This window comes from Lytechinus variegatus, chromosome 3 (genome assembly GCF_018143015.1).
Source record: "Lytechinus variegatus isolate NC3 chromosome 3, Lvar_3.0, whole genome shotgun sequence".
In the NCBI taxonomy this organism is placed as follows: Eukaryota; Metazoa; Echinodermata; class Echinoidea; order Temnopleuroida; family Toxopneustidae; genus Lytechinus; species Lytechinus variegatus.
In genome coordinates this window covers 26,397,821-26,409,371 of record NC_054742.1, presented here as the reverse complement: position 1 = coordinate 26,409,371, position 11,551 = coordinate 26,397,821, and the positions used below count along the sequence as shown (strand labels likewise).

Below are 11,551 nucleotides of genomic sequence, written 5' to 3'. Positions count from 1 at the left end.
ACACTCGAAAAAGATTGAGTAAAAATTTACCTAAAATTGGGTAGAAAGGGAACAAGCATTTTTGCTGCTTAATTTTCCCTCATATTGGGTAAAATGCTAGTTTAAAGGGTAAATTTCAACGCAACATTGCGTATAAATTACAGAGTAATTGGTATCATTTTACTCGGCAAGCATACGTGTTCAGATTTTACCCAATATTGGGTAAACTGTTTTGGAGTGTAGCAGCAGTAGTATAGTAGTGCCATAGTAGTAGAAAAAGTAGTAGCATGAACAGTAGAAGTAGCAGCAATGGTAGAAGTAGTTATATAGTAGAAGTCGTAACAGTGGTATAGTTGTTGGAGCCGTGTTAAAAAGGGAAATAATTATGTTTAAGTGGAAGTATAGAGGTAGAGGTAGTTGCTTAGGCAGCAACAGTAGTAGACGTAGTTAGCTGCAAAGCAATAATGTATATACTTTCTAGTCACTGGCGTAAATCCAAGAGATGAATCTATTGTTCAGGGGGGTGAACTATTATTTCATACCCACTAGAATAGTACAACGTCATGGATTTACGCCACTGGTACCGGCAGTACTAGCAGTAGTGGCAGCAGCAAAAGTAGAATTTTGCTTATTGTATTTCTAGCTGTTCATGCTCTTCTTTTATGTGTTTACCGCTAACTCTAAACTAATACAAATAGTCATACTAAAGTATTCGTGTAAAGTTACGGAGTACAAAATAAAGTATAACTGCAAGTAGAAGAGAATGAAGATCTTTACTAGGATAAAGCATCATTAGAATACTAAGAAGTAAATCTGCATAGTTCTCTTGAGTGATATAAGTGATATTTTATCCCACGTTAAGGGGGATAGTACTTGACTCGTATATATATATTTTACACACATGGGGGTATAATAAACCTTCGTGTTACTGATTGGTGATGAATATTCTGAAGGTCTACTTACATTTCCTCTTTTTCTTTAAAATAATATAACGGTTGGTATACGCTAACAACATTGAGGGAGGGAAGTAAAGATATTATAGATATGATAAATTTCCTCTGTTTTTGGCACTTCGGCATAAGATATGTTGAGATTGGCAAAATATCTTGATATACTTTGTTTTTCGTTGGGGAGTGATATTATAATTTTTAGTTTATTCTATTTACAGATGAATGATGACAAACAAATATTTTTATTTCATAATCATCATAATCATAAGCATTGTTCATCACGCTGAAACATTAACACACTGTTAAGACCCAAGTGACGTGAACATGCACAATCTTTTTCGATTGAAAATACACTTTGTTCGTTAAGATGAACTAAATTTTACTATAAAAACCACACTTTCAAACATAAAATGTTGTACTCGTAAATGATATGCCGACTGATTAACATTGTCAAATGATTAGGATTTCATAAAATATCGATACATTTTTTTTTACCATTTTGAAGAATCTTTTATAGTTGAAACCACAAAAATCACACTGCCTGATGAAAATTTATAACATGTAACAAAACTATATATACAGGCCAACTACCATGCACTTATTGGTACAATCTATATAGAAATATCACTAGAATTGTGTTCAGATATGTTTTGTATCAGGATTACCTTTGTCACAGTGCAAGCAATTTAAGAAATCTGATACTCTATAAATTGTTTTAGAGTAAAGTTGCTATAAATTGTTTTAGAGTAAAGTTGCGCACAGAGATAGCTTTATGCATAAAAATGACATCGTGTCCAAATTTCATAAATAGTTTTTTTTAAGATACCCATGATTCATCCATACTGTAATTATTGATAATAGTATTCATTGAGTCACATTTCCCTTCAATTGTGGGTAATGGTATTCTTAAATTATATTCTCAATCGCTTCATGATCTTGCACGATTTCGTTTCTCGTGAAATGGTCAAATGTGGTGAAAAAATAATTGCCTACGGATAAGGATTCGCCCACAGATAAAAACTATAAAATAAAATAAAGTAGTCCAATTAGACTAATGTTAGAAATAAGATTTGTCAGTCAAATTTGAAAAATGGCCAGAAAATTATTTAGTCGGTTGGTTCTACATTGATTTTATCATGACCGACCTAAATGCATATCTCAAATAATCCAGATTGCATGAACTGAGGATACGAGTAAAATTTAAATTCAACATTAATAAAAATAATGTAGAGCAATTTATTATAATCATTCATGCTATTGCAATATAACTCTTGAATTTCATTTGAATCAATTACTTTGATGATTGTGGAATATGAATATATCAATAAATAAATAAATAATAAATAAATTCAAAGGATATTGCGATCACGTGAAGGAGATTAAAAGATAGAATATTCACGCCAACGAAAATGAATGGACATGATTATATGATTATACAAAATATTTCTTTCGAGTAACATGTTGACTGGATAGTGGAATATGCTTCACTTCGTAAAATGTTGACCTTTTTAAAACATGAGAACAGAACGCAAACCTAAATGATTAAGTAAGCACACTGATTAAGTAGCACACCATTTATCTGCAAAATATTCGTATTCTATATCATAATTGCTGTTGAATATCACTCTTCAAAATACTCGAACTTGATTATATTACATTTGGTCTCCCAGTTAATCAGCATGATAAGTATCTACAAGGTTATAAAAAAGTATGAAGGCTTCGTCTTTTTCATCAAAGTTTTCAATCCACTTTAACTCTAAAAATGATTTATAAAGCTTTTCCCTTTCGACTGAAGAAAACTGACGCATAATCATCTGCTTTTAGTGATATTGCAAGTTAATCATAACACAAACACAGGAAATAAATTTCCCAAAATAATGGGAAATGTAGTACAAGCCATTGGTGGTGATCTCGGATAGGACAGGAGGAACCCCCTCGGATTTCGAATTTTGTAAAAAAAAAAAAGGTGCAAAGGTAGAACCCTTTGAATATTGTATGCTCCTATCACATAATAGAAGGAAAATCTTTTGTGTTGATCAAATAAAAATGAAATATCCAGTGTGACCTATTTGACTTCGTACCGCTAATTCATTAAGTTTCATTTGAAATTTATTCCTGAAAGAAATGTATGTTTATTCTTCGAATACTCCTTCCTTTTAAAATAGAAAATTTAATGTACCCATTACCCGGTATAGGAAGAAATTCAACGAATGCTTGAGCGCCCGATCAAAGTAGCGGTGCAAAACACCGGTAATAATAACATTATCATGTTAAGCAGGAACCTCTGCGAGGTCTGAAGTGGCTACCTTGGGTTAAGTATGACATTGTTATTATTATTTTTTAAATTATCATTATCATTTATATCATTTTTTCTTTGTTATTACTATTTTTATATGTCTTTCTATTATAGGCCTACGTAAAATCTTGTCTCAGGATTTTTAAAGATAAATTTTCACAAGTACGAATCCACGTATTTATGAACCAAAATAAAGAAGGGTGAATTCTGATAATTTAAAACAGTTTCCAGAAACTTTTCGACAACAGTCCAAGTTTAGAAGGTAATGGATTCAAAGACAGGCATAATCATGGTGATTCTTTTCAGAAATAGTGGCAATCATGGACGTACAAATAGGTGCTTTATGGAAGTTATCCCCCTCCCAAGCTTCCACAACCGAGAGAATAAAAAAAAAACGATAAAAGAAAGGGTACAGCGTAAATTATTAAATTCATTTCGCTATATAATGTTGAGAGTTATATTTTAAAAATGTCAGTTTCGCTCACTATCCCACGCAACTACGAGTATTCAGAAATCTTCTGATTCGCCGCATTCTGTCTTCTCGTTAACAATTATTAGTATGTACCCTACAATGACGCATGTAAAAATAAATTACAATTATATCGTGAAATTGAAAACTATCGAAGAACTTTAAAATATGGATTCCATTTTAACCATGTTGCCATTAGAGTGTAATTATTCGCTTAATTTGAACAACTTTTATTCAAGAATGGCAAAATGTACTAAACTGGAAGCATTATTTAATTCTCATTACATTTGTTCTCTTTCTTAACAAAGTGCATGCAATTTCTACTATGCAGTATTATAGAGAAACCACAGAAGCGTAAACTACAGAAGCGTATCATTTATGAGAGACGGTACCTGTATCTTCTCTCATAACAACGGACGATGTTAACTCGTGTTTACTGTATCCTTGCGAGATTATTATAAAGCTAGTCTAAAATCCACCCAATTGATTAAAATGAAAATGACTGACGTATTCACAACCATTTTTGGTGCATTCGGCGTTAGACATCAGAGTAATGATAATGATAATAAACGAAGCACGATAACAACCACACGATATAATTTAGGAAGATAGGATCATCAAAGCAAAAAAAGAGTAATCGTTCAAGAAAGTAATGTACAAATCCTCTGGCAATTCAATCTGATCATGCTCTGCATGTAACTGTAATATACAGGCATATAAGATTTTCGATTCTTGCTTGCAAGAACACCAATCAAAATAGAAGTATCTCTCACTTATACTGATTTGCATACAGTGTATGACCAAAATAACTATTTTCAAATTTTCGAACATTTTCAAGAGAATTTGTAATATTCTCCCAATCGTCTTGCCTTCTTCCCTTGATTCTATGCCTCTTTCTCCTCTTTCACACGCACAAACAAGCGTACACACACACACACACACACATCCTTGCACCCCCGCATACACACACACCCTCACACCATTATGAACACATACGCATTCGCCTTCCTCTCACTCTTTCTGACTCTCACTGTAAACAATATTATTCTCAACAATACACGTTCCCATTTTCATGCATTATTGATTAAGAAATCACCGATAATAATTTCGTTAATGTTCTCGTTAGGAGCAACATCTGACAGAATAAATAAAAGCCAAGTCCTTAAACATGTTTTGTCCGTGTCAATAAATGCTCCTTTAAAAAAAATAATCAAATCATTTTGTCTTTCCATCTCCGTTCATAGCAGAACGAATCATCGTCATCAATCATCATTTAGTCCTTTATCTTTGTTCCATGAGTTCAAAAGTCGATTTAGAAATTTTCTTTGTGGAAACTAAAGTTAAATTTCTCGCAGCTCTTCTTGATGACCTTTGCTAAAGTTGGAGAACCGCAAAAGAATACCTGGACTTTTCCTTTCTTCTCTCGAGCAATCTGTGTGAAAATCTGTCCAGAGAAAAAACAGGAAGAAAATTAGAAATAATGTTGCCTAAATATGTTACACAAAGAACTGCCGAAGGTGGCATAAAGTGAAGGAAGGTAGTAAAAGGAGAATACGGTTCCAACACCAAATGGTTTAAAAAACAAACAAAATTATCGAGCCAAAAGGAGTGTGTGAAAGAGAGAGAGAGAGGAAGAGAGAGATGGAAGGGGGAGCGGGTGCTCATATATCAACGCAAGATTTTTACCAACAATTCATAGATATTTCCACCTATATGAATCAATCAATCATTGTTTAGACCTTATTGTTATTTTGCAATTACTTTCGTTTGTATAAGCAATAAATCAATTTCAAACAGTAATAAATCAGTTTAGATCGTTACTTTTGTTGCTTGTATTACTTTAATCAGATTATTTATCGCGCTTTACATGCTGCCCTTTCGCTTAGCTACATAAAATCAATTAGTTTTATCAATTATACAGTAAAGTGGCGCCATGCGATATTAGTCACGATAGCACTAAATTTATTAGATGAATTTCATTTCAATGGAATGCTAAAACTGACCATTCGCACTGCCTAAATGTCAACACCAGCGATTTTTTTTTATCATCAAACTGTTTTTGGCTATAGTTCAACCTCTATGCATTATTGGTGGGCATATTCATACGATCCATTGTTAAATTTATCGATCGAATATCAAGTTGATGAATATGACGGTTTCACACTTGACCCTCAATCTATGTGTTGGATCAACAAGATTTATCTATTTGATTGGATGTCATCCGGCACTACATCGTTTGGCATATGTTTCTTCATTTGCCAGTCTAAATCCAGGTGTTAAACAGTTACCTAGCTCTTTAGCAGGGTGCAAATACCAGGTTTTTTTTTTAACTATTGTATGGCTGGAGTGCGCATTACGAGTGAAAAAAACGCTTAAATTAATTGACCAAGGGTGCGTTTCATTAAAACACTTGACGGACGTTTATACGACACTTACCAACACTCTAAAAACACTGAGTTAAATTTTATCCAATACTTGGTAGAAAGGGGACATGCATGTTTGCTGGGTATTTTTTTTTTACCCCATATTGTGGGAAAACATTGCGTAAAATTGACAAAATATTGGGTATCTTTTTCCCCAACCAACATGCATGTTCCCATTTTACCCAATAGTTGGTAAACCTTGTTTTTTTTTAGAGTGAAATAAATAGTGCTTCTCATCAAATCAAACTCAATGAAAGTTGTCAAATCTAACGATTTGTCAGACAGCAAATGTTAGGAAAGCACCTCCCAGTGTAATAACTGCACACATTATCAATCACACGTTAAAATTTGATGAGAAATGCCGTATCAAGCGCTATGCAACGATTCACTGAGATTAATAGTGAAATGTAAAAAATTCCACATAGTATTAATTACGCCAAACTAATATGCGGTTCGTGTATCGAAAATTAGATTACCTTGTTCCAGTCTGGTCTTCCTGGCTGTGTCCTGGTCTTAAGTCCAGTGATAAGATCTCGATGTCCTTTCTTGTGCATGATATCTAATGCCATCTGTAGACCAATTCCCTTCATGTCATTTTTGGCCATCGCTGACGTCATGTACATGTGTAGTTCCAGGAACCGATCGAACGGTTCCTGTGCCTGTTCCATTTCAAGTTGTGTGAGAAGGCTGACAAACCACTCGAATGCGTTCTGATTTCGATTGATCCAGATGAAATCCACCTGTCATTAGATAATGGTAGAGAAAAAAATGTCTAACACTCGAAATTCAACAGAAGAAAAAAAAGCGTAAATGTTGTGGGCTTCTGTATTATTCAATGTCATCGATGGCATTGATATCCAGACATTTATCTGTATCTGACATTTTCACCCAAGTGTACTGAATGGGTATACCTCTGCAAAAAGGAGTTCCTTAAATGAATTACCACACTAGAGTATTATCAGTAATAGTCATGTAAAGTGCATGAGAAACGTAACTTTAAATCAATGAGGCAATACAGGCCGAGAAAACTTGAACAAGTGCATTATAAAAGATCAACAAACAATCCACCAAACTAGTAGTCAGCATTAATAGTGTTATATATATTACGGACCAGTAATGAATTTCAATATCTTCCAGTAACCTAGGGAATGATCCAGGATTCAACATGAGAGGCGAAGGGACTGGGGAGGTGGGTGCTTGGAGCTCATCGAGCTTGGATGCAATTTCGCGTCGAGAATTGTTTGAGAAGCAATGATAATAATAATAATTGGTGGAAAGCAATTCCAACATTATTAACGAAAAAAAAATAAAAGAAATATTGAGTGTTTTCTTGTTTATTTCGGTTTTATGACTGAATTTGTTCCAGAATTTAAGTTTGACCTATTATAAATGGGAAAGTAATAATGTCTTTATTACACTAAAGGAGGATCAGTATTTTATTCGTTGAACAAGAATTAATGAAAATGCTGTGTTTTTAAAAGCCTCTATGCGATTACTAAATAAGCCACGGCCTCAGACTGTCAGTCAAATTTTCTTAAAGTTGGTACCAAAATATATTTCAGACTTATAAAAAAAATAATGAAATTTATCTTCACAAATCTGGTGCGACCACGGAGTTGTCAACATTATGAAAGTCGGGGTTGTCATAGTAACACCTTAGTGAAGTAAGGGTTAAGATGATCTTATAAAATTCCCGCTTGCATTTTTTCCTACAGAACATGAGGGGGGGGGGCTCCAGATTTCTTAGGATGGGGTTCAGTGCCGAAGCCTTTATATCTGAACTTATTCTCAACGGAGATTTCCTCTAGGGTTTACATTTCAAATGCACCCAAGGTACATTCCTCAGCTCAATAACACTACAAAGCCACGACCTCTGTTTAATGTTTTAACGCTCAGACACAATCATAATAATTTTGTTTGGAATATTTTTGCCAAAAGGTATCCACTACAGTAAGTATGCAAGACCCAGCCCCTTCTCCCGGAGTCCAGGAAAGCTCGTTTAATTTGGAAATAATGTACCAAACACACCGTCTCGAGCAATTAACTCGGGCCTAACTAGGACTAAAAGCAAGTTAGGTGTCATGAAATACGTTAAACTTTCTCCCCCTTGTTGTTTAATGTACTTCGTATGAATAAGTTTTTTATGCATTTTTTTTATGCATTATGTCTTTATTTTATATATGTCACAAGCACTGCTTACAGCGTTGCTACTTCCACAGTTAAATTTTTGAAATTGTATTAATGCTTTTATCTTTGGAAGTAAATGTTGAATTGAATTGAACTAAAAATGGGCGGGTATTGTTAAATTGGAATAAAAAATAATATGAATAGATGGGTCTATACTGTATTGGTCCTTGAGAATTGAATTGTGAGGTAGACCTAAATGCGATAACTCTCTATACAATGATGTGAGTGTCTTTTGATCCTGTTCATAAAGAACTTACATTTACATCGCTATTATTATTGCTATTAATTGTTTGGCGTTACCTGTGCCTGGGAGGCGAAAAGCGAACTGAATTACTATGACCCGCAGGTCTCTCCTCCCGATATAACAAATTGGGGGGGGGGGGGGCATGCAGGTGGACCACTACACCGGGGTTTCCCCCTACTCTTATACGAATAGTGTGGGTTCTTAACGTGCAAAGGTGGTGACTCTCCTCTACACGGGGCCTCCACTTAACGTCCTATCCGAGGGACGGAGTGTTTTCCATTGTAACATAGCCTGCATCTATGAAACATGGGAGAGACGTTTACACACAACGCACTGACTTCAGTCATCCGCCCGGGGTGGACTCGAACCCACGATCTTTGGTTCGACGGGCAGACGCGTTACCGACTGAGCCAACACCGCTCTCTATGTAAATACCATGGTGACCAGGCTCATCAGCCAATCAAAATCAAGGTATCCATAGTGGCAAAGTTGACTTTAACTGTCAGACATTGGAAACGGGAGCCTTATGTAAAACAAAAACTCTTGGGATAATGTTTAGGAAATGTTTTTTCTCTCCATGGTTCCTTACTTTCTTGAGTCTCATCATGTCAGTTGGTATGTTTCCTAACCACGTGTGTTGACACATCGGACATGTCTGTCTGCCTACACGATAACGGTGCATTATAGACTGAAGAATAGATGCAAACGGTGTTACGCCGATACCAGCTCCGACAAGCACCGCATGTTCTGCTTGGAAGATACCTCTCGTAGCAGTACCATACGGCCCATCGATGAATACCTAAACAGAAAAGTCAAAGTAATTTTGTGGGTATTTTCTCTAAAAGTCAAACCAGTTTTAGGCTCCAAATAACATGATCTTAATTCTTCAAACAGTTTAGATTCAAATCTTTTAAATTGGTCCCCTGGACGGTAAATCATTAGACTTGGGGTTCACTGCTACACACTAATCTACATGCATGTGCTTTTCTCCCCGTATTTTATAGGAGCAAGTAAACGCTGTTGAGTCAAATGCTTATACTTTTGAATTCCTTGCTTCTTGACGATTATCTTTTAACCAATATAATGAAAGCTGAAAAGTACGGAACTGCAAGATGTAACTGAATCTGGAGCTTTCAAAATGTCAGATTTTTTGCTTAGCTTATTGCATACACCTTCTTTCTTTATTATATTTTCACCATTAATAATTTGAATAATTTATACAGACGTATAACTACACGAATATTCCAGTTGATTAGTTCGTATTTCTGCGAATTCAACAACCGTTAAAATGTTCAAATGAAACTGACTGCCAGATCGATATGACGTGGAATAGTTTGGCACCAAACATGCCCCAGTTGTTGTGTGTCCGGATGATCAATTTTTGACAGCCATTTGGAAAAACTAACAAGCGAGGTTTCATCAATTTGTTAAAAAATGTTAGGCAATGTTATAGAGAACAAAAGAAGATAATTACAACTATCAAATCAATATTTTTATTTGTTATCCAACAAAAAAAAATCAATTTTTCTCTTCACGGGCGATTGGCGGATGAATAAAAGAAAATGTTGATGAAGGAGGGGAATGCACATTTTATTAGGTACAAACTACGTATTTGTAGGAAATTATTTACATAAAATTGCGTAAAATTTACGTTCCATTTGACTTTATTTTGCCCAACAAACATGCTTGTTCTCTTTCATACACCACAGAGTAAACCCTTTTTAGAAGACATTGCAATAAAAGGCGCCCTCACCTGTATCTTTTCCTCTCGAAGTGAACTTCTCCAGGACTTGGCACCTTTCATTTCAAATGTGGTCTGACACGCAATAGTCCTGTGCTGGTGTTGCTGTAATTTTTTCATAGAAAATGTTTATTCTCAGTAAACTGGTAAAGTACTTTAACTACACTACTATAGACAAATATGACTAGACTAATGGAAAAGGGGTCGACTTCGAATCCGTGATGAACACGTCATGGTGGAAAGTTCGGCTAGAGGTGATCAAATCATCTGAATGCATCACCATGTCTTTAATTGCAGTCAGTATAACTGTAACAAATTCATCTGTATTGAATCTGGAACATTGAATAAAGGTAAATGACTTACTAGGACTTCGTAAGCGAAAATGAAGATGGTTTGTATTTGTTTTGAAGTTTAATAGATTTTTAAATCCGCCTGTTTTATGTAATTTTCATTCAATTTTAATTTAAAGATAGATAAAAAAAACTATTCAAAGGAGAAATCATAACCTCCGGCCACTTATGTTAAGAAGAGATCCTTACATTATCCTCGCTTTCTTCTCTCTCGACAGAGTAGCCCCGCGGCAGGCCATGAGGAAGGTTCCCGTTAGCTCCACGATGGTTGAGGGCAGGTTTAACATCAGCTTCGGCTGCATCGCATTCCATCTCCCTTAGACGAATGAACTCGCCAGCGTGGTTTGTCTCCTCAACTTCCTCCGTTTCCATGGCAACGCGGATGTCTGAGGCGCTGCCCAGGAGGAGCTCGGTCTCATCCCGGTTCCTCTTCTGCCGGTCCTCGAAGAATGCATAGAGTCGGTTTGTCCAGTTACCCGCTGATCGAATATGCATTGATATTGTGCCTAGAAAATAGGTAGTAGGGTGAGGAATGCAAACGTTTAACCGAAGTTCGTCATAAATCTCAAAACTCCACAAATACTCACCTAAAGCTTATCTCTAATAGGTACTTTAATGGCAATACATACGCACGTAAGGGTAAATGAACGGTAGTTCACTTTCAATATACCTTGAACTTGGGAAAGGGATGTTATGACGACTATATTATTCGATTCCTGGACACTTTGGTACACAGAATTTCCCATTTAAAATCAAAGAAAAGAGTTACGTTATGGCCAAATCGGGAATTAAATATTATATACCAATATTTATCTAGATTCGTTTAATTTCAGTCAATGTATCCATACTAAAGTAAAGGGATTAGCATCATACCAGTATACGGTTTTTATATCCACTCGAAAATCAACGTAC

General features: G+C 35.4%; 1 protein-coding gene across 2 annotated transcripts in view; it reads right to left on the bottom strand.

The window, feature by feature from the left end:
• Positions 1 to 225: 225 nt before the first annotated feature.
• Positions 226 to 11,551, bottom strand: part of LOC121410634 (NADPH oxidase 5-like) — a 74,858-nt gene continuing 63,532 nt past the window's right edge. For both annotated transcript variants that reach the window (XM_041602852.1, XM_041602851.1), the window contains 5 exons: positions 10,829 to 11,145; positions 10,302 to 10,394; positions 9,138 to 9,347; positions 6,594 to 6,857; positions 226 to 5,138 (listed from right to left, as the gene is read on the bottom strand). In XM_041602852.1, coding sequence (XP_041458786.1) covers positions 5,007 to 5,138; positions 6,594 to 6,857; positions 9,138 to 9,347; positions 10,302 to 10,394; positions 10,829 to 11,145 — 1,016 coding nt within the window. In that variant the 3' untranslated portion in view covers positions 226 to 5,006. The remainder of the gene's footprint in view (positions 5,139 to 6,593; positions 6,858 to 9,137; positions 9,348 to 10,301; positions 10,395 to 10,828; positions 11,146 to 11,551) is intronic.